Raw genomic sequence first — 26,464 nt, forward strand, 5'->3', positions numbered from 1 at the left:
AATGGCTGAGAGACACTTAAGGAAATGTTCAACATCCTTAGCCATTAGAGAAATGTAAATTAAAATAGGTCTGAGATTTCATCTTACACCTGTTAGAAAGGTCAAGATAAAAAAATACTGCTGAAAGCTATGCTAGAGAGGATGTGGGGTAAAGGGAACATCCCTGCATTGCTGGTTGGTGTGTACACTGGTACAGCTGCTTTGGAAATAAGTATGGTGATTTTTCAGAAAATTAGGAAACAACCTACTTCAAAATCCATTAATACCACTTTTGGGTATATACCCAAATGATGCTCAATCATATCATAAGGACATATGCTCAACTACATTCATAGCAGCATTATTTGTAATAGCCAGAACCTGGAAACAACATAAATGCCCCTTGACTGAAGAATGGATAAAGAAAATGTGGTTCATTTATACAATGGAGTACTACACAGCAGAAAAGAATAATGACATCTTAAAATTTGTAGGCAAATGGATTGATTCAGAAAATATCATATTGAGTCAGGTAACCCAGACCCAGAAAGACAAATGTCATATGTACTTGCTTATAAGTGATTTTTCGACATAAAGCAAAGAAAAACCAGCCTACAATTCACAATCCCAGAGAACCTAGACAACAAAGAGGACCCTAAGAGAGACATACAAAGATCCAACCTACATGGGATATAGAAAAAGGCAAGACTCCTGAGTAAATTGGGAGCATGGGGATCATGGGAGAGGGTAGAAAGTAAGGGGGGAAGAGGGAGAGCAGAGAAAAATATATAACTTAATAAAAAAACAAAAATAAGAAAACCACAAAAAGTCTGAAGTTTCAGTGTAGTAAAGAAGAGTCTGAAATGAAAGACCAAAGGTAGCCCTCAGAGCTTACACTAGTAGTATCTTTCATTCCTTTGTCTTCCTTTTCCTTCAAAGGTCATTATCAAAACCCTAAGTGGCACACTAGACTTCTCTTACTCTACTTAGAATCTACTTATTCATCAGTTATTGCTTTTAGTGTCTATTATAAAAAGATACTGAAGTAGGACTCATTGAATTTTCATCAAGGATGCTATACTAGGGGCTGTGGAAAGGCTTGGTGAGAGAGCCTGATACAGTCCACAAAAGGGCTTCTCTTTGCCTGGAGATCTGTGGTTCCTCCAAGTGTCTCTCCTCATCACTGGGAGTTAGGCCTGTGACTCATGGATAGGAACGTTTCCTATAGATAAAGAAGGTGCAGTTGTTCCAAACAAATCTCTCTTCCATACTATTCCTTTCTTCCCAGTTAAAGCACTTCAACAGGCATTCTCAGCAGCTTTTAGGGGGAAAACTAGTGCCCTGCAGGTCAAACCTCATAGGCATGAACCTAAAACACAACCATGCTCTCCTGTGTCTGAGGAGATAGGAAGCTAGAGTCAGAATGGCCATGCAGTGCTATTGGGACAGAATGGATGTGCGTGAAAGCCTTCCCATACTGTGGGAACTTTGGCTGTGTTTACTGGTGTCTTCTTGTTCCTAAGATTACATCTTCTCTTACAGGAATTTGCAGGCGAAGGCCTTCGAACCTTGGCGATTGCTTATAGAGAGCTTGACGACAAAAACTTTAAAGTGTGGCAGGAGATGCTTGAAGATGCAAATGCCGCCACCACTGAGAGGGATGAAAGGATATCTGGGCTCTATGAAGAAATTGAAAGAGATTTGATGGTATAAGTTTGGAAGTGTGATTTCTTGTGCTTAAACCTTTGGCTACGTCATCTTGCAACAGTTCTCTTTCGGTGCCAAGTCTCGCTTTATATGCTGGCTTTGAGCTTACTATGTGTGGCCCCAGTGAATCTAGAGGATTGGCTTTGTCAGCGATAGTTTATGCAATGGAAATACTCCCAAAGTAAAGGACCGTAGACGCCCTATTTATCAACTGCCAGTTTGTCTTTGATACAGCCTATTCATTTCCTCTCTATGCTCTGTGACCCCACTCTTAGTGCAGAGACAATTGATGTGGGTAGGGAGCAGGGCTATAGACGTGAACTCCAGGCCCAGAAGACTGATAACTACCCAGAGTGTGGTCTGTTTTAGAAGTCACTCTTCTCAGAGAGCCCAATGACCAAGGAGGCTGGTACCTGGGAGTTATAGGAAGCAGGTCTCATCACTTGGTGAAAATTGAACAATCTTGTCTTTTTATTAGATCATCTGCTGACCTCTTGACTCATGGAATGACACTACCTTTTGTCCCCTTAGATTTTGGACTGTGGAGGGGGGGCTTTTCTTTGGACCTCTTCTTTGCTGCTCGGTGTGGAGAAGCGGCTAGGGACTTCTTAAATCCTTAGAGGTGGGTTAGCCTAGGCTCATTTTTGCAAGCATGTTATCTGCGCATTCCATCGTCCTCATGTGAATTCTACCTCCTTGGGCCCCTGTCATTAAGTAGGCTTGGCTTGTGAGCTTTCTTTTGGGTTTCTACCCAATTGATTGATTTATATACACAATAGGGTGCTTGCTATATCCACATTTTATAAGCGCTCTTCATTTTCCATTCGTTTATCTTTAAACTCTGACTTAAAGCTAGAGGTGCTACATGTGTTCTTTGCATGTATTAACAGTAATTTTCCTTCTCCAATGAAGCTACTAGGTGCCACTGCCGTAGAAGATAAATTACAAGAAGGTGTTATTGAAACAGTTACAAGTCTATCACTAGCCAATATTAAGATCTGGATTCTAACAGGAGACAAACAAGGTAACTTGGAAAGGGGTGACAATGTTTGAAGGAGAATTAATTCTTTGAAAAAAAAAATGTGTTAACCAGCAAATTTAAGTACTTCAACATTTTCCTAGTTCTCTATGTAGGAAAAAGTTGAAATGTGAAAAGAAAGCTTTCTGAAAAAATATGACCTCCTCATTCAAAAACTAACAACGATACCTCCTATAGTATATTTTCTGGTCAGCAGAGTTTCTGTAGAGTTGCTGCCTTTATAGAGAAACATTCTTTTTTTGTTTTGTTTTGTTTTCGAGACAGGATTTCTCTGTAGCTTTGGAGCCTGTCCTGGAACTAGCTCTTCTAGACCAGGCTGGTCTCAAACTCACAGAGATCCGCCTGCCTCTGCCTCCCGAGTGCTGGGATTAAAGGCGTGCACCATCACCACCCGGTTTATAGAGAAACATCTCAACACGGTTTTCATACGAGCGTTATTCTATCAGTCGTGAAGGGAGACACTGGAGACCTTACATTGTCGTTTAGTTTCCTGATGGCAGGGAGGTGTGGGAGATCTAGGAGAACTCAGAGTGCTGAGCAATCTCCTGAGAGGCTAAGGGCAGCAGCTGTTTCTCAGCTGTTTATGGTCCTGTTACTGCATCTCTGCAACGACTGCTGTTGTACCAATCAGCGTACCTGGCTGAGTTCCAGGATTGTCTGTGGAAGCTGAGCCACTTTTAGGAATGAGTAGACACTGAGTGAGTGTTGTTTTCTTTTTAAAGCTTGCATTTATTTATTTATTTTATTTAATTATTTATTTATTTATTTATTTATTTATTTATTTATTTATATCTCAACCAAAGTTTCCCCTCCTTACCCCACTCCCCGCCCCATCCACTCCTTCTCCACTGTTTCTCTTCAGTTTCGGGGAGGCCTCTTGTAGATATCAGCCTGTCATGATTTATCAAGGTATAGTGAATCAAGGCACCTCCCCTTCTATTAAGGCTGGATGAGGCAATTGGTAGGAGGAAAAGGTCCCAAAAGCAGGCAAGAGAGTCAGAGATAGCCCCTGCTCTCACTGTTAGAAGTCACACACAAAGGCGGAGTTACATAGCAGTACCCATACATGCAGAGGACCTACGTCAGTCCCATGCTGGCTCCCTGGTTGTTGGTTCAGTGTCTGTGAACCCCTATGAGCCCAAGTTAGTTGGTTCTGTGGGTTTTGTTGTGGTGTCCTTGACCCTTTTTTGGTCCTATAATCCTTCCTCCCCCTCCTCTACAGGATTTCCTGAGTTCTGTCAAATGTTTGGCAGTGGGTCTCTGCATCTGTTTTCATCGGTTGCTGGGTAAAGCCTCTCTGATGACAGCTAGGCTAGGCACTAATTTTATGAGCATTCAGAATATCATTAGGGATCTTTTGTTGACCTTTTTGCCATTCATGTTTGGTTCTAGGTCTAGACCCTAGGTCTCCGTGGTATCCTGCGTCTGGGGCCTGGCCCTCTGGGTACCTTGCAGGGTATGCATCCCCATCTGAGCCAGTCATTAGTTGGTCACCCCCACAATTTCTGCACCATCTTTACCCCAGCACATCTTGTAGGCAGGACAACTGTAGGTGAAAGGATTTTTGACTGGGTTGGTGTCTCAGTCCCTTCACTGGAAGTCTTGCCTGCTTAGAGGAGATGGCTGGTTTAGGCTCTGGATCCCCTATTGCTAGGAGTCTTAGCTATGCTCATCCCCATAGATTCCTGGGAGTTTCCATTGAATTAGATTTCTAGCTCATAGCAGAGATGCCCTAAGATTCCAACTGTCTCTCCTAGTACTCTCTTTCTCCATCCTCCCCCAACCTGATCCCTCCTGTTTCCATCCTGATGGTCCCTTCCATACTCCTCCCCCTTCTATTTCCCCATTCGCAGTGATATTCATGTATCCCCATCCCTCCTTGAGCCCTCCTTGTTAACGAGCTTCTCTGGGTCTGTTGGTTTCAGCACGGTTCTCCTTTACTTTATGGTTAATGTTCACTTATGAGTGAATACATACCATGTTTGTCTTAACTGGGTCTGGGTTACCTCACTCAGGATGATTTTTTTTTCTAGTTCCATCCACTTGCCAGCAAATTTCCTGATGTCAATGTTTCTAACAGATGAATAATACCCCATTATGTATAAGTACTACATTTTCTTTATCCATTTCTAGGATGAGGGACATCTATGTTGTTTCCAGGTTCTGGCTATTACAAATAATGCTGCAATGAACATAGCTGAGCCAGTGTCCTTGTGGTATGCTGAAGCATCGTTTGGGTATATACTCAGGAGTGGTATAGCTGGGTCTTGAGGTAGATTGAGTCCCAGTTCTCTGAGAAATAGCCATATTGATTTCCAAAGTGGTGGTACGAGTTTGCACTCCCACTGCACTGGAGGAGTGTTCCCCTTGCTCCACATCCTCTCCAGCATGAGCTGTCACTTGTGTTCTTGATATTATCTATTCTGAGAGGTGTAAGATGGAATCTCAGTGTCATTTTGATTTGCATTTCCCTTGATTGCTAAGGGTGATGAACATTTCTTTAAGTGTTTCTTGGACATTTGAGATTCCTCTGTTGAGAATTCTCTATTTAGATCTGTACCCCCCACTTCTTAACTGGATTATTTGGTTTGTTGCTGTCTAGTTTCTTGAGTTCTTTATATATTTTCTATATTATTCCTCTTCAGATGTGGGCTTTGTGAAGATCTTTTTCCATTGTGTGGGCTTCTGTTCTATCCTTTTGACAGTGTCAAAAGAAGCTTTTCTGTCTCATGAGGTCCCATTTATTAATTGCTGATCTTGGTGCCTGTGCAATTGGTGTTTGGTTCAGGAAGTTGTCTCCTGTCCCAATGTGTTCAAGGCTATTCCCCACTTTCTCTTCTGTCAGTTTTAGTGTATGTTGAAGTCTTTGATCCACTTGGACTTGAGTTTTGTGCTGTGCAGGGTGATAGAGATGGATCTATTTGTTGTTATTTTCTTCTTCTTCTTCTTCTTCTTCTTCTTCTTCTTCTTCTTCTTCTTCTTCTTCTTCTTCTTCTTCTTCTTCTTCTTCCTCCTCCTCCTCCTCCTCCTCCTCCTCCTCCTCCTCCTCCTCCTCCTCCTCCTCCTCCTTCTCTTCCCCCTTCTCCTTCTTCTTCTTTTTGGTTTTTTTGAGACAAGGTTTCTGTATGTAGTTTCAGTGCCTGTCCTGGAACTAGCTCTTTGGAACTAGCTCTTTTAGACCAGGCTGGCCTCAAACTCACGGAGAATCTGTCTCCTGAGTGCTTCCAGAATATGCTGCTATCCAGTTATGCCAGAACCATTTGTTGAAGATGCTTTCTTTTTGCATTGTATAATTTCAGCTTCTTTGTCAAAAATCAACTGTCCATAGGTGTGGGGATTCGATCCCATCGACCCATCTGTCTGTTTTTATGTCAATATATTAGTATTTTATTGCTATTGCTCTGTAGTGCAGCTTGTTTTATTTATATGGTGGATGACATTGACATATCTTAACCACCCCTGCATCTCTGGGATGAAGCTGACTCAATCATGGTGGATGATCTTTTTGATGTGTTCTTGGATTCAGTTTACAAATATTTTTATTGAGTATTTTTGCATCTGTGTTCATGAGGGAAATTAGCCTGTAATTCTCTTTCTTTGTTGAGTCTTTATGTGGTTTGGGTATCAGGGTGACTGTGGCCTCATAAAAAAATTGACATCGTTCCTTCTGTTTCTATTTTGTGCAATAACTTGAGGAGCATTCTTCTTTGGAGGTCTTGTAGGACTCTTCACTTAAACTATCTGGCCCTGGCCTTTGTTTTTGGTTGGATGACTTTTATGACTGCCTCTATTGGAGTTTATGGGTTTATTTAAATTATTTATCTGATTTTGATTTAATTTTGGTTGGTGGTATCTATTGAGAAAAATTGTCCATTTCTTTTAGATTTTCCAATTTTATGGAGTACAGGTTTTTGAAGTATGACCCAATGATTTTCATATTTTCTCAATGTCTGTTGTTAAGTCTCTCTTTTCATTTCTGATTTGATTAATTTGCATGTTCTCTCTGCCTTTTAGTTAGTGTGGATAAGGGTTTGCCTATCTTTTTGATTTTCTCAAAGAACCAACTCTTTGTTTCATTGATTCTTTGTGTTATTCTCTTTGTTTCTATTTTATTGATTTTAGTGCTGAGTTTGATTATTTTCTGTCACCTACTCCTTGTGGGTATGTCTGATTTTTTTTTGTTCTAGAGCTTTCAGGTGTACTGTTAAGTTTCTTTTATGATAATTCTCTAATTACTTCATGCAGACAGTGCTATGAATTTTCTTTTTAGCACTTTTTTTTATTATATCCCATAAGTCTGGGTATGTTGTGCATTCATTTTCATTGAATTATAGGAAATCTTTAATTTCTTTCTTTATTTCTTCCTTGACCCAGTAGTAATTCAATAGAGAGTTGCTCAGTTTCCATGAGTTTGTAGATTTTTTTTTTGTTTCTGTTGTTGATATCCAGCTTTAATTCATGATGGTCTAATAGGATACAGGGAGTTATTTCAATTTTCTTGTATCTGTTGAGATTTCCTTTGTGACTGAGTATATGATCAGTTTTGGAGAAGGTCCCACAAGGTACTGAGAAGGTATATTCTTTTGTGTTTGGGTGAAATGTTCTGTAGATATATGTTAGGTTCTTTTGAGTCACAGCATTTGTTAGTCCCATTATTTCTCTGCTTAGTTTCTGTCTGGACAACCTGTCCATTAGTGAGAGTGGGTAGTCTCCCACTATTAATGTGTGGGGTTCACTGTGTGATTTAAGCTTTAGTAATGTTTCTTTTGCATATGTGGGTGTCATTGCATTTTGAGCATAGATGTTCAGAGTTGGGATGTCATCTTGGTGGATTTTTCCTTTAACGAGTATGAAATGTCCTTTTTCATCCCTTTTGATTAATTTTGGTTTGAAGTCTATTTTGTTAGATATTAGAAAAGATACACTGGCTTGTTTTTTTAGGTCCATTTGATTGGAAGATCTTTTTCCAACCCTTTACTCAGGGATAATGTCTATCTTTGATGTTGAGGGGTGGGTTTTTTTTTAATGCAACAGAAGGATGAATTCTGTTTTCATATTTGTTCTGTTAGTGTCTGTCTTTTTATTGGTGAATTGAGCCCATTGATATTGAAAGGTATTAATGACCAGTGATTATTAATTCCTGTTGTTCTTGCTGTTGGTTGTATGTGTGTGCGTGCGTGTGTGTGTGTGTGTGTGTGTGTGTTTCACTTCTTTGGATTTTGCTGGTGTGAGGTTATCTATTGACTATGTTTTTGTGGATGTACTTAACTTCCTTGAGTTGATGTTTTCCTTCTAGTACCTTCTATAGGGATGGATTTGTGGATTGATATTGCTTAAATTTGGCTTTGATATGAAATATCTTGTTTTCTCCATGTTTAGTGATTGAAAGTTTTGCTAGGCATAGTAGTTTGGGCTTGTATCTGTGATCCCTTAAAGTCTGCAGAATGTCTGTTCAGGACCTTCTGGCTTTTACAGTCTCTGTTGAGAAGTTGGGTGTAATTCTGATAGGACTTCCATTATATGTTACTTGGCCTTTTTCCTTTGCAACTTTTTTCTATTATTATTATTATTATTATTATTATTATTATTATTATTATTATTATTACTACTACTACAGATTTTCACCTCCTTCCTCCTCCAATTTTCCTCCCCCTTCCCCCATTCCCCCTCCTCCTCCCTCTCCAGTCCAAAGAGCAGTCAGGTTCCCTGCCCTGTGAGAAGTCTAAGGTCCTCCCCCCTCCATCCCAGTCTAGGAAGTTGAGGATCCAAACAGATTAGGTTCCCACACAGCCAGTATATGGAGTAGAATCATAACCCAGTGCCTTTGTCCTTGGCTTCTCAGTCAGCCCTCCTTGTCAGCCACGTTCAGAGAGTCCGGTTTGATCACATGCTCCATCAGTCCCAGTCCAGCTGGCCTTGGTGAGTTCCCATTAGATCAGCCCCACCATCACAGTGGGTGGGCGCACCCCTCGTGGCCCTGACTTCCTTGCTCATGATCTCCCTCCTTCTGATCCTCATTTGGACCTTGGGAGCTCAGTCCAGTGCTCCAATGTGGGTCTCTGTCTCTATCTCCATCCATCGCCAGATGAAGGTTCTATGGTGATATGCAAGATATTCATCAGAGTGGCTATAGTATAGGGCCAGTTCAGGCGCCCTCTCCTCAGCTTCTCAAGGAACAGGCTGGGGGCATATCCTTGGACACCTGGGAATCCCTCCAGGGTCCAGTCTCTTGCCAACCCTCAAATGGCTCCCTTAATTAAGATATATACTTCCCTGCTCCCATATCTACTCCTCTTCCATCCCAACTGTTCCATTCCCCCAAACTCTCCCCATTCTTCCCTTCTCACTTCTCTCTCCCCATCTCCCCTTACCCTAGTCCCACCCTCACCCCCAAGCTCTCAAAACAACGTTGAGATTACCATTTTACACCTGTCAGAATGGCTAAAATAAAAAACATCAATGACAGCCTTTGCTGGAGAGGATGTGGAGTAAGGGGGGCACTCATCCATTGCTGGTGGGAATGCAAACTTGTACAACCACTTTGGAAATCAGTGTGGCAGTTTCTCAGGAAATTCGGGATCAACCTACCCCAGGATCCAGCAATACCACTCCTGGGAATATATCCAAGAGATGCCCTACCATACTACAAAAGCATTGGTTCAACTATGTTCATAGCAGCATTATTTGTAATAGCCAGAACCTGGAAACAACCTAGATGCCCCTCAATGGAAGAATGGATAAAGAAAGTGTGGAATATATATGCATTAGAGTACTACTCAGCGGTAAAAAAACAGTGACATTTTGAATTTTGCATGCAAATGGATGGAAATAGAGAACACTATCCTGAGTGAGGTAACCCAGACCCAAAAAGATGAATATGATATGTTCTCACTCAGTGGATTCTAGCCATAAATAAAGGACATTGAGCCTATAATTCATGATCCTAGAGAAGCTAAATAGGAAGGTGTACCTCAAAAAAAAAACCATGTAGTTATCTTCCTGTATATTGGAAGTATAAAAGATTTCCCTTGCAACTTTTAATATTCTTTCTTTGATCTGTATGTTTAGTTTTTTGGTTATTATGTGACAAGGGAATTTCTTTTCTGGTCCAGTCTATTTGGTGTTCTGTAAGCTTCTTTATCTTTATAGGCATGCCCTTGTTTAGGTTATGTAGGCAGAAGCTGCTTGTTCATTTCCCAGCTGCCCAGACTCAAAATAATCACATGGAAACTATATTAAGTAAAACACTGTTTGGTCTATTAGCTCAGGCTTCTCATTAACTAACTCTTACATCTTAAATTAACCCATTCTTATTATTTCATATTTTACCATGAGGCGTGGGTTTACAGATAAGGTTTTGGTGGGCAGGCATATTTCTCCTTCAGTAGCTACATGGCATTTCTCTAACTCCACCTTCTTTTCTCCCATATCTCTGCTTGGAATTCCCGCCTTGCTCCATTCTGCACTGCCATAGGCCCAAAGCAGCTTCTTTATTAACCAATGGTAATAAAACACATTCACAGCATACAGAGGGGAATCCCATATCAAGGTTAGGGTAATTTTCTTCTATGATTTTGTTAAATATATTTTCTGGGGTTTTTTGCTGAGATTTTTCTCCTTCTATTCCTATTAGTTTTATGCTTAGTCTTTTCATGGTGTCCCAATTTCCTTGATATTTTGTGTTATGTATTTTTAGATTTAACATTTTCTTTGATCAATGAATCTATTTCTTCTATTTTATCTTCAATGCCTGAGATTCTTTCATCTCTTGTATTCTGTTGGTGATGCTTGCATCTGTAGTTCCTGTTTGCTTCCCCAGATTTTCCATTTCCATCATCCCCTCAGTTGGTCAGTTTGTGTTTTCTTTATTGCTTCTACTGTGATTTTGATGTCATGAATAGTTTTCTTCACCTACTGTCTTTTTCTTGGCTTTCTTGGAATTCTCTAAGGGATTTGTTGATTTCCTCTAATTATTTGGTTGTCTTTTTCTTGATTTCCTTAAGGGAGTTTTTCATGTTCTCTTTAAGAAATTCTATCATCTTCATAAAGTTTCTTAAAGGTAATTTTTTTTTGTGCTTTGGCTGTGGTGGAATATTCAGGTCTTGCTGTCGTAGGATAGTTGGGCTCTGGTGATGCTGTATTGCTCTGGCTGTAGCTGATTGTATTTTCACGTTGCTGTTTAGTCATCTGGGTTTGGGATGATTAGTTCTAGTCTTTGATACCTGAGTTTGCCTTTGTTATATGGGTGTTTTGTTCTTTGGTTTCTGTTTCTTCTATTTTTTTCCCCTAGTTTTTGTGGCCTGGATTTCTGACCGCTGGCAATATCTCTGGTCTAGTTGGGAGACTCTCTCCAAGTTGGGAATTGTCCTTCTGGTGGTTAGCTTGGACTTTGGTATAACAGAGGGTCTCTGTTCTTCTGATTGGTGTGGCCTGCACCTGAACAGCTGGAGTCCAAGTAGGCAGGTGTGGCTTGTGCCTGCTCTAACCTGTGTGACCTGCCCCTGAGTTGGGGAAGTCTGCTGGGGTTGGGGCTTGGGCCCAGCAGTGGTGACATGTGCCACTGGAGAGATCCCAGGGGATAGAATCGAGAGAGTAGGTCAAATTTGTTGGCAGGCTGTTCACTTACCAGTTCTGACCCGTGTGACCTGTGCCTGAATGTTGGGGTTGAGGTTGGGGTCCAGAACCCAGCAGCAGATTTGGTAAGGAGCTGGGATGGCCTGGGCAGGGGGAAGGGTTCCAGGGGGACAGAATTGAGTGTTGTTTTCTTAAGAAAGAAAAATAGTTTAATAAGTTTTTAATCTGTTGCTAACAATGAAAGCTTAAAATTTTATGCTCGATCATTAGGAAACAGAAAATATTCAGTTAATTAGCATGTGCCTATTTTAAAGGATATATCTATCCATCTTGTTAGATACCTTAGAGAGCATTTAGCTTCTTACATTTGAGATAAATTGATTCTCTATATAACTATATATGCACACCTATATTCCTACTGTCTGCCTGTCTGTCTCTTTGCAGTGCTGTTGGCTTAACCTATGGATTCACACATGTTAGGAAACACTCTTCCACTCAGCTGCATATCCCATCTTTTCTCTTTTGAGACAGGTTCTCATTAAACTGCCCAGGCTAGCCTTGAACTTGTGACCCTCCCTGCCTTTGCCTCCCACATAGCTAGGATTATAGGCCTATTCCACTAGGCCTATCACTCTGTTTTTCTACCTAAATTATGATTACAAAATTAAATAGTAGAGAGCTGAAGCCTGTGGACTACCTGAGACTTTGCTGCAGACGGTATGTCTCTATGGGCTCAACTATTCAATTATTACAAGTACCAATGCATTTGCCATTTTTTAATCTAATTTCTTTATATAAAAGATACACTGAGATTTCATTATTTGTCTTTTCTGTTTTAGGACAAGACTTACGATTTTGTAGAACTAGCTAGTGTTTCATGATTCTGTATTTTTCGAATAAAAGATTATAAAATTCCAAAAGAAATTACCGTCTAATTCTCCAGGTCTCTGGCAGAGCAGTTCTAGGTGCTTGAACTGATTAGTAAATTACATTTTTCTTTATTTAGCATGAAAACTACAAAATCTTTCATACATTTGTCTTCAATTATTAAGCCTGTCCTATTAGAATTGAATATTAGCCAAATTTAGTATTTTGGCATTCAAAATTATTTATAGTTTCTGGTAAAAAAAGGTTTATGCTTTTTCTTCATTATATCACAGGAGCTTAGGATATACAAGTGAGTATTGATTTGAGAATCTAAAGGTAGTTTTGACAATCAACCTCCAACGGCTTGGTGAGGGGTGACTTTGGTTCTGGGTTTCAGGTCTTAGACCTCTGCTGCAGTGTGTGTTTGCTAACATCAGTGGGCCTGATAGGCTCTGGGGACACAGTCACAGCTTCCAAACTTTACGTAACAAGAGGTGATCTTTCTTTGTACCAGAAACTGCCATTAATATTGGTTACGCCTGCAACGTGCTGACGGACGCCATGGACGCCGTGTTTGTGATCACGGGGAACACAGCTCTAGAAGTGCGACAAGAACTCAGGTGTGTGTGGAAGGAAAGGGAGAAGTCTGGGAAGGAAAGGACTGCCAGGCTTTGGGAAAGCAGAGGTTTGTATGCCACAGTCCCCAGCGCTTCCTCTTAGTGCGGGTGTTCCTGTAAGCTTCCTTCAGTCTCGTTCACGCTCGTCACAAAAGCTAGGAAAAGCTAGGATGAAGCTGACACTGGCAACGAGTCATCGCCTCCGGGACGCCTACATTTCCCATGTGTTGTAAGGAAAGAATCTCAAGTCGTGTATGCTGTTCTTTAAAATTGTTTCTTAGCAAAAGCCTGGACGCGCCGGGCGGTGGTGGCGCACGCCTTTAATCCCAGCACTCGGGAGGCAGAGGCAGGCGGATCTCTGTGAGTTCGAGGCCAGCCTGGTCAACAAGTGTTAGGTCCAGGACAGGCTCTAAAAAAGCTGCAGAGAAACCCTGTCTTGAAAAACCAAAAAAAAAAAAAAAAAAGCCTGGACGCTATTAAGTGTCGATGAATAACAATGTCACGGAAGGCGTGTTTTAAAAATACCAGTTACCTGGCTTCCTTTCACTTTTGAGTCATGTCTCCGAGGTATAGACCCCTGGAATTAGTGTTTAGTAGGCCCCTGAGTGTGATGACTTTGGAGAACGCAGTAGGAGATGCCCTATGGTCAGAAGAGCGAGTGCTCAGCCCAGACTGCTGAGCAGTCGGTCTGAGAAGCCTGATGCTCTGCTGCTTGTACAGCTGCCTCCTAGCGCTAGAAAACACTGGACTTAACGAGTTCAGAAATATTAAATTAGGAGAACTAATACTTCTTAACATTTCTCCGTTCGTTATATTTATTTCCCGTCACTTCATTTGGACAAAAACATTAGAAATCTACATAATTTTTTCATCTAAATTTGAAAAGGGCTGGCTTGTAACAGCTCTGCTTGCTCCTACCACAGCTTCTCTGACTAAAGCTTGCTGGATAGGGAAGGGAGGCTTAGACGGCATCTCACCAACCAATACCTGTACATCGAATCTGCTGTTGTTTCTGTGTGACCCCCCACGTAGAAAAGGACTCATGCGTGCTGGTGAGAAGTTCTGGCAGGAGACCACATATGTCTTTGTTAAATAAAAATAGAAAATTTCATTAATTATTACTGATACATTTTAATTATTTATATAGTTTAAAATGCATTATTTATTTATTGATAGCATACTGGCCATGTTTTTATTGGAGTTAATGATTTTTGATAATTTTTGATGTCATTTTTATGACAGAATTCATGGAGTCTCTGGGGGGAAATAGTAATACTTGGAAGGCTAATTAGAATATTAATTTAAGGTAAACTGTCATTTATGTTCATATACGTATGTATATGTATTTCTGGTATTTTTTTTTACAAATTGTAAAGCCAATTAATCAAAAGATTTTCCTCCCCTTTTATTTCCTGATGTAGTTAGTTGATTTGCACTTTAATTATTAAAATTAAAACCACTTTCTTTTTTTGCAACTAACCTGCACAAGTAAACCTAAAATTTGAAAAGTTACATTGTCAGGATTTATTGTGAGGCACAATTTTAAAATGTATGCACTAATTTTAGAGAAAATAACTTCATGAAGTCCTTTTAACAACAACAAAGCTTAAGACATGGGCATTGAATTTGCACAGAGGCTAAGAGAAAAAAAAAAACCCAAAGCAGCAGTTAATGATGACTTTCCCAGTTCTTTCGGAAGTCTAAAAATAACAAGCTAGCAACAAAAAAACCTCCAAAACAAAATATTAGCATCAGTATGAATCTCCAGGAATTTAAGACAGCGGGCAGAGTTGGCTGTGTCTGAGCATAGGAGACCATTTATTTTCTGTTAGACTATGTTTGAAGTGGTGAATAATGCCTCCAAAGAAGTTACATTTAATTGAATCTCTCGAAAAACAACTTGGGGAAGAAAGGGTTTATTTTATATTACACTTCCAGGAAGCAGTCCATCAGTGGGGGAAGTCAAGGCAGGAACTCAAGGGAGGCACCTGAAAGCAGAGACCTGGAAGAGGAAGCCATAGAGGATGCTGCTTACTGGCTCCCTAGAAACCCTCAGCTAACTTTCGTATACCCCAGATCTGCCAACAACTGGGCCTTCCCATATCAACCATCTATCAAGAGAGTCTTACAGACATGGCAAGGCCTTCATTTAGCCACTTGTCATTATGAGAGATTTGCCTTCTACTCTGTTCCTCAAGACAACACAAACTCATCTTTTGAGACTTGAAGAAACCTTACTGTTTTCCTCTCAAAAATACTCAGTTAGTGACATTCCTGGCAGCTTGGATTCAGAGTGACAGTGATGTTGATAGTATGCTTTTCAAGAGTCTATTTTGGAGCTCAAAAACCAAGAAATTGACTCCCTCTTTTGTGTTTGGTTCCCTTCCCGGGCAAGATGTGCCCCTGAGTAAAGGGAAGGTCCCTAAGTTCATGGGACTAGTTGGAGAAGCAGTTGAGTTAATACCTCAAGATTTTATCCAACTACAACTAGTTGACTCCTTAGATGTCGAAGCTGTCATTCCATGGAAGAAATGTGGGAAAATGTGTGTTATTTATGTACCATTGTTGGGACCTTCGAATGGTAGAATTCTCTATAAGAGGAAGCTAGCAATGTACTTCAGAAATACAAACACGCATGCTTTTGACTCAGTGATTCCTGTTCCAGGAACTTCTTCTAAGGAAACAATGAACAAATGTATGAATATGTAGCTGAGGAAATAGTTATTGCTGCATTGAGTATGATAATAGAGAACTAAAAATTGCTCATAGACCTAGTTGTGAAGAATTTTGCTAAATACTGTGATATTTGCCAGTAATGGAATACAAAATAGTCAACAAAAACGATTTTGATTTGATTGACTTTGGAAAATAGGTAACATATTTAAGTGAAAAATGAAATTATAAAACACACATAAAATGATAAATTTTAAAAACACACACACTACTATACATCTACTCACCTAACTACCTATCAAGCCCTGGAAAATACATGCCATGGTTCTTTCTAAGTAATAGAATTAGGCAACAAGCTTATTTTCTTGTTGGTTATGTTATCACAAATAGTAATATTTGTACAAAGTTTTACAACTGATAAAAAACTAAAAATGTGCTTATATTTTTAATGAGAAGGAAAATATTCAAAATATTCAAAGGAAAATATTTAGCATCTCACATCCCATGAGGCTCGTTGACAAGGCTGACAATGCTAATTTCAGTCCAGACTTGGAGGTGCCCTTCATGTTTTGAGTCTAACTTGGTGGCAATGTGCGATAGAAAATTCCCTGGCAGAATGAATACGTTCCCAAAATGCATTTGCTTTCTATGGAAGCTGAGGGAAGCGAGCACCTAAGGAGAGCTCTTGTGCGGAAATCTCTGCTGTGTTCCTAATCTTGGTGATTTATATACCTTAGCCCATAGCTTTGGGGATGAAATATTAAAATCATAAATTTGTGCCATTCTGGGTTCTCGTGTTGTGTTTTTAAGTTCAGTGAAAGTTCATGCAAAAAAAAAAAGTATGTCAAAGTTTAGGACCTGGGGGATAGGAATCAGTGGAGGGAAAGTACTTAAGTGCTTGTAGTTAAGCCTGTCAAATATGTTTAGATTTTGTCAATATGGATGTATAATTTTCAAGTTACATAGGTTCGTGCCCCTGTCTAGGCCAGTTCCCACTTTCTGATAATGGACCAGTGTCTTTATAGGTCTTTGGGGGTAGTGAGGAATGATAAAGCCGAAACTTGCACTAAAAGCTTAATTCACCTTCTCCCTGCCTCCACTGTTGGCAGGGGTAGTGTCGTGCGGTCTCTAATTACCTGCTTCTGTCATTCTATCTTACTCCATCCTAGAGATAGCTTGTGGCTGACTGCGCATGTAAAGCCATTTGTTGTGGAAACCAATTCCTGGGTCTGCCGTGGACTAATCAAGTGGCTAAAAGTCAGATAGCTGATCTGCCCGAGGCATACCCAAGTTCCCAGGAATAAGCAAGCACGAAGCACTGGCCTTTGTACTGAAGTCCAAATTCCTTCCCTTTAAACACAATGTCATAATTTAAACCTATTTTCCTAACAGATCTTTTTAATTCTGGGATCGCGAGGGCCAGCGAAGGGCTGACAAAATGGCATTCCCGAGTACAGGCCTCGCTCCGCTGTACCGTGCCTCTGATGGTGTGGGCTGTAGTCAGCGCACCTCCTGCACTCCAACATTGTACTAAACTGCTCCTCATTACAAAGCCTCGGAAGCAAGGCAGTCTTTTGTTTCTGCCTCTGTTGGTTAGACAGTATGTGTGATGCCAACACAATGTACAGCTTCTTTGAAAGGTGTTATGAGCAGCTTCCCCCCTCCTAATAACTGCTTTTGTGAGAACAAGCTTGTATTTGGAGAACTGGGTTCCAGGAAGTAAAAGAAATGACAGCCATGCACGCCCTCGTAGGTCTGACGGAGTGCGTTTCCAGTCTGGCAGGGAGTCAAGGTCTGGGAGGAGGGAGCGTTAGGAATTTTAGCAGAGTGTAAAATTTGTCCCTTTTCTGCCTAGAAGAGGGTTTGTGTCACCTGCTAGGAGACACTGTTGGGGAAACTAAGTAAATAGGATCTCAACTAGGGTGGTCACGAACCTCGCTCTCCTTTGGAATGCCTTCATTCCCCAAGGAGGACACAGGCTGAGTCATTTACACAGTAGATGAGGACCTCACTACACAGGGAACCCTGGGAGATGGGCTTTTGCCTCAGTGCCTTCTCAAAACCCAGCTTGTGGGATCTGCAACACCGTGATAGAAGAGCTTGTTTCCAGTTTTTCTCCCATTCGGCGCGGTGGCGCTGTAAGTTTGCAGGGCCACGATGACCATTCCTTGGATTGCTTATGTCCTGTGGAAGCTTGAACTTCCCTCTCGCGACAGTCCTCCTTTGGACCTCCCTTCCGCCGTGCATTTCCCCCAGAACTCTCGTCTTTACCCATCCTTTTATTTGTTTCTGAGAACTGTCTGTTAACTGTTTGGGAACCCAGGGAGAGGGACAGGATTTTTAAGTGAGTTGCGATTTTGGTCCTGGACAGCAGAAGGCAATGTTGAGCCAGGAAACAAGGTGGCTTTAGGGCTTCTGCGTCTCCTTTGTAGTTTCGAATGTAAATTCTTTAGTGATGCATTTTTAAATGCCTCAAAAGCTGAAGGCAACATGTTTGTTTTTAATATGGTCGTTCTCTCCTATCAGAGGAACTTCAATATAAACCCATTTTAATAAATGTTTTCCACGCTAGGTGGGATTTCGGGGAGAGAGTTCATTTTGCCGTCAGTCAAAACATCTACTAATTTATTCCTTACTTCCCGTTTTTTCCCCCCTGGCATTCATCTGTGCATGTAATTGTACATTCACATGCAGTGGCCAGCTTGGGTACCCTGGTGCAGCAGCATCTGCTGGCATTCCTAAGATGGGAGCTCCCGTGGTTACGCCAATAGAACCAATAGAACCGTTATTTATAACCACGTCCCACACAGGTCTTCTCGGAGGGAATTTCCCTTCCTTTAAAGACATCATCACATTTTTTTAAAAGGACAGTAAAATGCCACTTCTAGTGATGTTATGTCATTGAATAAACTTTCTCTTAAACGGGAGACATAGGGAAGGGGAAGCTGTGTGCGGGACTCTCACACTCAGCTGTTGCTGAGCAGGATCTAGAGCAGTGCAAGGAATTTCCATTTGCCATGGCCCTCAGGCTTTGGTGTTTGTAGTTTCTTTTAACATTGTATGTCAAATTGATAGTCATGCGCACACACTTGTCCCCCACACTTACTCCACATACACCACACGTGTGTGTGGAGAGGGAGGGAAAGGGAAGAATCCAGAAAAGGAGAGAGAGAAGGAGGAGAAGGAGAGCACTGGTCATGCAACAGTAAGGTATCAGTCATTGTCTTTAGTTTGTTTAGCGTATTAAAAATCATTGTGTGCCAGAGAATAGTTCCTCAGCCTTTAGATGCCAAAGCTATCAAGATCCCTTAGTTAAAACTAGTTTTGGGGTAGTTTAAAATGTCTGAGATGATTCTGTTTTCAACATTCTTTTTCCCCCTTCTTTTCAAGACAGAGTTTCTCTGTGTAACAGCTTTGACTGTCTTCGAACTCGCTCTGTAGACAAGGCTGGCCTTGAACTTACAAATCCACCTGCCTCTGCCTCCTGAGTGCCAGGATTAAAGGTATGCGCCACCACCCAGCTCAGTATTTCTCCTTGTCTAGTTCCTGTGCCTCACCCCCACATCATACAGTTCTTTGACATGTACTGCTGTCTATCAGCTTGTTTGGTGGACCTAATTCTTGGGCCTATTTCTGTCTGAATAGTGATGGAATAAATTAAGTTCTGCCTTCTGGTACAGTTATATAGATGGGCGCTGTGTACTTTGTTATGCCTTTTTAATTCTCCTATTCTTTAAGGAAAGCCAAGGAAAATTTGTTTGGACAAAACATGAGTTTTTCCAATGGACACGTACTTAATGAAAGTAAGCAGCAGTTGGAGTTGGAGTCGGGTGCAGAAGAAGCGGTAACAGGAGAATATGCCTTAGTCATAAATGGCCACAGTTTGGTGAGTTTGCCTGGGGCTATTGTCCTTTCTTTTTCTTTGCCCCAATAATCATCTCTTTTGTGCTGTCATAATGAGAACCCCTTTTGTGTTTTCCAAACAAATGACACTACAAGAAACAGGGCGTGCACAGGATATCCTGTTTGCGAAAGGGGGGACTTCTAGGGCGCATTTCATACATCGTTCGGATGGTCGCACTGGATGCGAGGCGCTGGAGCCACAGTTCACAGCAGATCTATGAGTTTTGCCTAAACAGTTGCTTAGGAGAATTGTTTAAGTGCTTGTGTAAGGGGAATGTCACAGCTCAGTCTCACTTAATTGAAGTAATGCAACCGGATGGATGGGGTCCAGTTACTGCTCTTGCTAATGTTTGTGATTTGCAAGTCATAACCTGACCTTCATAGAATTACCACACCAAATCATTGCCCATTAAGATACCTCTGGTGTTTTTTTTTTTTTTTTCTAAATAGCAACATTCTACAGCAAAGCCAAACAATTTGATTTGATTAGGAAATCTGGTTTTTGTCATAATAGAATAAACTTGCATTGTACTTTTTACGCAGTTCAGGTTCCAAGCCCCGAATGAAACTCAAATGGCTCCTCCAAGTCTCTAATTAGAATACAAAAGCCCCGGCTGCAGTCTAGTGAAATTATCGTTTATATGTACAAAGGACTTAATCTCACATCTTTCTTTGGCTTTGATGCTCATTTTCACTTTGGAGTTTGGAAAATGAACTTTTGTTCTTGAAGACGGTTTCTTAGTGGACAAAAGAAGTCGGAGGCGAGTCTATTAGATTCCCCCTTGTGACCATCTGCCTGCTCTAAGCTCTATCCAGCTGGATCCCAGACACAGCGATGTGTTGCCTTCCACACCATGGAAAGTTACAGAGCTCAGCTGCAGGCCAAGCTCAGTCGAAAGTTGGTCCAGATGACATGAACTTTTCCCTTGCACAGATGAACACCAACTGAAAGTTATGTCTGACCCAGCCAACACAGTAGGACAGGATCCCTACTAGGTTATGTATGCTTTGACTGTTCTTTGAGAAAGCCAGCATGGGGGTGTGGGCTCTCAGGTGATATTCACCTGCCCTGTTTTTCTCTCAGTTGAAAGAAAGAGCTAAGACAGACGCTCTTCAGGAGCCCTTCTTGCTAAGGTTTTGCTCAAGTTACTCAAATATCTATTACTTAAAAATAGATTCCTTTTTTGCTTTCTTTTTTTTTCATTTTACATATTAATCCCAGTTTCCCTTCCCTTCCCTTCTCCTGCCTTCCCCCACCTCTTGCCATTCTACCCTCCCCCATCCATTCCTCAGAGGTGGCTAAGGCCTCCTTTGGGGAGTCAACAAAGTCTGCAGTACCAAGTTGAGGCAAAAGCAAGCCCCATCCCCTGTATCAAGGTTGAGGAAGGTATCCCACCATAGGGAATAGGCTTTAAATAGCCAGTTCATGCACCCAGGATATGTCCTGGTCCCATTGCCAGCCCCCTCCCCCAACAGATCAAGTCACATGACTGTCACCCATATTCACCGGGCCGAGATGACTTCCATGCAGATTCCCCAGCTGTCAGTCCAGAGTCCGTGAGTGTCTACTAGCTCAGAGCAGCTGTCTCTGCTGTTAAAATAGATTCTTGTTTCCTTTGAATGTGTCTATTCTAAAGTGCAAAATAAAATGTTTCTAGAAAGGTAATTGTCTAGTTACGTGGAGAGAATTGTGCTCTTTTTCTCAGTAGTGTCTTAGAGCACAGAAAGGCTCTTGGTATGTGGAGCAAGGATAGAAATGGTGGGGGAGCCTTGTTTGAAGCACAGGTTGCCTGCCAGCCCATTGTTCAGGTTTCTGATTCCACCCACAGTGCATTTCAGGGCCAACCCCCCCACCATGTTCTTTTCATCTTGCCTGCACACTGGCATTCACAGACGGTAACTGTGCAAGACAATACAAAGGAGACTAGCAGCCCAAAATGTAGACGTCACCATGGTCTGCAGGTCATTTAAAACTGTTGAGTTCTGTCTGTGGCTTCTACTGATTGCAGCAGCTCCTGGAACTTTCCCAACATCTATTATAGCTTTTTTGGGGGGTTTTCGAGACAGGGTTTCCCTGTAGTTTCTAGAGCCTGTCCTGGAACTAGCTCTTGTAGACCAGGCTGGCCTCGAACTCAGAGATCTGCCTGCCTCTGCCTCCCGAGTGCTGGGATTAAAGGCATGTGCCACCGCTGCCTGGCTCTATTATAGCTTTATCTTGCCAAGATAGCAAGGTAGCATGTCAAAGAGACAGACGAAGGGCGTGTCTCATATTTCCTCGTTAAATCTCCTTGAAACTTACTGACGGCTTAATATTCATGCCTTTATACTTGTTACTGCCTTGGTGGTTCTGACTTGACAAGGTAATGTGATGGTTCTGAAATTAAAAAAAAAAAACAAGACATTTGCTTTGACAATGGTCATAGGCTCTGTTGCTGTTCATTTCTGTGTGTTTTGATAATACAGGCCCATGCTCTAGAAAGTGATGTGGAGAACGATCTTTTGGAACTTGCGTGCATGTGCAAGGCTGTGGTTTGCTGCAGAGTCACCCCACTCCAGAAAGCCCAAGTAGTGGAGCTGGTCAAAAAGCACAGGAATGCTGTAACTTTGGCTATCGGTGATGGGGCCAATGACGTCAGCATGATTAAAAGTAAGAGGGTATCTTCTCCATGAGGCACACTACATGTTCGGAGTCCTGCTTCAGCATGTAATAATATGTCATTGAAATGTGCATTAATTTAACTTTACCATGGTTCTTCCATGAATGATACTTTCTGGGCCCAGCGCATCCACAGTTATTAGGATTCCTAAGATACTTCTCTTCAATGAAATCATTTGCACATTTCTCGCCTTCTACTGTTTGAAGATGAGGGAAAACTCATCAGAACAGGTGAAAGTAGCCAGGTCTGCATTCTAGGCAGCTGGGTTGATCCCATTTTAGTTCTGTACCTGTGTAAGGTGCAAATTTCCAAACTTTTCATGGCCCAGTTTTCTCTTATGTAAAACTAGAATTGATACTTAACTATGTGGCTAATGCATGATAGATGTGAAAGCTATAATAGTTATTGAAGCTATACTGTTACAATAATTGACTAACATAAAAGAGGAAGAAGCTCCTTAAAGATCCTGCTATTTTGTTTGGCGATAAAGCTCCTCTTTTCCTCCCTAGGTGCTCACATTGGCATTGGCATCAGTGGCCAGGAAGGCCTGCAAGCAGTCTTAGCCAGCGACTACGCTTTGGCTCAGTTTAAGTATCTCCAACGGCTGCTTCTTGTTCACGGAAGGTGGTCCTACTACAGGATGTGCAAGTTTTTATGCTATTTCTTCTACAAGAACTTCGCATTCACCCTCGTGCATTTCTGGTTTGCCTTCTTCTGTGGTTTCTCGGCACAGGTGAGTAAAAAGTACCCTGAGTTTTCTCCCACAGGTGACAGACACCCACTCTTCTTCACACTATTTTACTAATAGAGAAAAGGCACTTTGATAACCAACCCACATAAAAAAAAATAAGTGTAGCTGGAATTTTTCTTATTTATAAAATAACTAATTACTACTTCCCACATATCTCTTAGCTTTTATTGAAATATTTTGGTATGATAACAGGTCAGCTCAATAAAGAGTTCTTAAACTATATTTTTATGCCTTAAAATTTTCACATATGCCTACAATATGTTTGATCATACGGCACTCACCTCACCCCAACTCCTTCCAGATTCCTCCAACTCCACCCCTGCCCAATTTTATGTCTTAAAAAATTACCACCTGCCAAGTCCAATTTGTGCTGCCCATAAACTCATAGGCATTTGGTCGTTCACTGGCACATGGTCAACTTTCCAGGGACTGCAGCCTCCAAGAAAACTGAGTTTTCCTCCACCGTCAGCTATCAACAACGAAAAGCTCCTTAGCCAAGTTGGCCGGTCATGAGCACCGCCCCCATTCAGGCTGTGATGGTGACTGGCCTGATCTTGTAGATCTCGTGTAGGCAATCATAGTCACTGTGTGCTCATGAGTGCAGGGCCTGTCACGTCCAGAGGGGACAGGTCTCTCATCTCACTGGTATCTTCCTCCCTGTTACGACCTCTGGCTCTTATAATCTTTCTGCTCCTTCCTCCCCAGTGGTCTCTTGGGGAGATGGGGTGTAATCGAGATGTCCCATTTTATGGCCTGGCATTCCACAGACCCTGGGCACGTGGTTCGATTGTGAATTTCTGTTTTAACCGTCAACCACCGCACACAGACACCTCTTTGATGCGGTCTAAAAGCTGTACTAATTTATGGGTACAGAGATGTGGATTTAGAGGGTCGTGTGATATTTTATGTCAAGAAGTAGTAGTTGATGCTTTGACATCAGAGCTGTTGACATCTAACGTTCATCTACAGATGATGTTGATATCATGTAAGTAGTTAGCACAATCATATATAGTATTCTGTTTATGAATGTAGTAGATATAGATGTAAACATCTATCTACATGTAGAGAACCGTTAATGTTGATATTTCACTTTGTCTATGATATGTCTTATCCATTTATATTTCCCATTCCTCTTCCTTGGTCCTCCTCTTACTTCCACTGATCCCTTTCTTCTTCTCAATGAGTTGTTCTCCTCCTCCCATGGGGACTGAACAGGTCTGGGAAGTAAAATATTAAGTAAGGTGATCCAAACTCAGAAAGACAAACCCTTTAAAACATTTTTATATTTTTAATTAACTTATAAAGTGGTAGATCTTCCTTATGGCTTTTTCATACATCCTTTGTGATTATTCCCATCCTGCCCTGTCCCTCCACTCCTGTATGAATTGTCCCCTCCCAGTACTCCTGCTTCTACCCTTACATCACACACATGTGCTCTATCCTATCCATACCTGAGGTCCCCCCTTCCGTCCTGAGAATAGCCCCGTATTATACAGCAACACTGTGGCTTACATTTCAATGCTGCAAAGCCTTTCCCCATGCTTTTCACTGTGTTCTTTAGATTACAAAAATATTTGCACCTGACCATGTCTTGACTCTATGACTGTGATTATAGTCTTTTGTATTTTTCTTGTTAAAACATAATTTATTTTGAGAGACCTCTCTGATTTATGCTCTTCAAGAATTTTACTTTCCTTTATAATATTCTGAACTATTGTTTTATTATAAATTATTCAACTATTCTGATTCCGTGGACATTTAGATGTCATCATTTTTCTCTTCTAGTTCAAGCCACTTAATATCACAAACTGCTAGTAGGGTGCTTACTTACCATCTTGGGTAGAAAAGATAAATATTGAATGATGCATTCCCTACCAAGTTGGAACTTTTCTCATTAGGAAATAGATATTCTCTTAGCAATATCTAAGCAAGTCTAAACAGAAAAATTATAATTGAAGTTAATACACGATCATGGGGAAGAATAAATGTATGAGGAGCTGAGGTCATTCCAGGGCTGTTTTAGCTTGCATGGGAGGACATGGCTTTTCAGGCCTATGTGGAAATCTGAGTGCCTAATAATCTGGCCACTTCAGGGATGCATGGTCTGATCACGTAGAGCTGTGTGACTGTCACGTAAAAGGAAGGAATTCTTCCTGTCATACGCTTCCCAAGCGGCCTGCTGCTGAATTCTCCTCCCAACTGATTACAAACCCTTGAGAAAATTCCATATGATGGCTTTAGAATTCATACATCAAGTTTATAGTAACCATTGTGATTATCTTTGTATGGTTATGTAATTTTATTCTTGCTTTGGATTTAAGGACATTTTGGGCACATCATTTATGAGTACTGAATTTACATAATTTTCATCCCTTCTTCTCCCTCAAACAATAGCTATGCTTCTCCAACTCCTCAGGTTCACGGCTTCTTCCTTTTATTGTTATGTACGCACACACACACATACACACACCCTTCTGAGTCCATTTAGTGATGTTATTATGTGTATTTGTTTATAGATGACCATTGAATAACCTATCAAGGGACTCATCCCTGGAAAAGACTGATTTTCCATCTCTGCACAGCCATTAATTCTCTGTGACTCTTCATCTAGGGTGTGGCCTTGTGAGAGTTCCCCTATCCATGTTGGCATGTCAGCTGGTGTTGTCATTGCGCTGGTCTTGTTTAGGTGTTAGGACTTCATATTATTGAGCTTTTATAGGTGCAGCTCCCTGTCATATGCACAGGACTGTGTGCCTCACAGCAAATGTCCTAGTCTTGTGGCTCTTATAAGTTCCTCAGCCCCTTTTCTTCTCTGTTCCTGAGCCTTAGGTGTAGTGGTTTTGTTGTAGATACATCAGCCGGCACTGGGAACCCCATGATCAGTTGCTATTGCATATTGCCCAGCTGTGGGTTTCTATAATGGTCTCCACTGCTGCAAAGAGAAACCTCTTTGGTGAGTGGTGAGAGCTACACTTATCGTGTGTGTGTGTGTGTGTGTGTGTGTGTGTGTGTGTGTGTGTGTGTGTAAGGCTATGGTTTAAAAATGCAGTCGGGAATTATGCTTGCTCAGGAAAGGGGGACTAATAGTTTCTCCTCTAGGGTCTATGGCCTCTTCAGCCACAGGGAGCTGGTTAGCTTTACAATATCAGGCCTGCATGCATGAATTCCCTCCTATTGAGCAACTCTTAGGTCCAATTACATGATTATTGGTTACTCCCAATATTTACATGCCACTACTGTGTCCTTTGGTATATCTTGCCATCTGGCTATTGTCATGGCTCATTGACTCCACAGCTGGGTAGGACTATTAATTGCTCTCCTCCTTTGACAGCTCATGAAGAACCTTCAGATACTATAAAGCCAGGACTCAGGGAGGAGGCTCCAGTTGGATTCCTGAGAGTCCTGTGTCTGAAGCATGTCTCCAGCAATAGGGTCTCACCTTCACATTCAACTAAGGATGAGGGCAATTGCCTATATCATTTTTGGAGTCTTTTTGACTCCCCTGGCCCACAACTCTAGGGGAGGTATCCCATGCCTGGCACTAGTATTTTTGTTAGATTCCACTTAATATAAACTTGTACAGAAATGTTTTCTAAAATTGGCACAACACAGAGATGGGATTTTTCTCCAGGCTGCCATGTAGAGCAAGAATCCTGTTCTCCAGCTTGCGTTTAACCACTCTAAAGATGGAAACTGG

At 41.4% G+C, this 26,464-nt stretch overlaps 1 protein-coding gene across 1 annotated transcript in view; it reads left to right on the forward strand.

Moving 5' to 3' along the window:
• Positions 1-26,464, forward strand: part of Atp8b4 (ATPase phospholipid transporting 8B4 (putative)) — a 162,392-nt gene that overhangs the window by 108,955 nt on the left and 26,973 nt on the right. Inside the window, 6 exon segments of the mRNA XM_038331376.1 lie at positions 1,522-1,686; positions 2,599-2,710; positions 12,681-12,786; positions 19,195-19,342; positions 21,823-22,006; positions 22,526-22,749. Of these exon segments, the coding sequence (XP_038187304.1) occupies positions 1,522-1,686; positions 2,599-2,710; positions 12,681-12,786; positions 19,195-19,342; positions 21,823-22,006; positions 22,526-22,749 (939 nt within the window).

This window comes from Arvicola amphibius, chromosome 5, assembly GCF_903992535.2.
Source record: "Arvicola amphibius chromosome 5, mArvAmp1.2, whole genome shotgun sequence".
Taxonomy (NCBI): Eukaryota; Metazoa; Chordata; class Mammalia; order Rodentia; family Cricetidae; genus Arvicola; species Arvicola amphibius.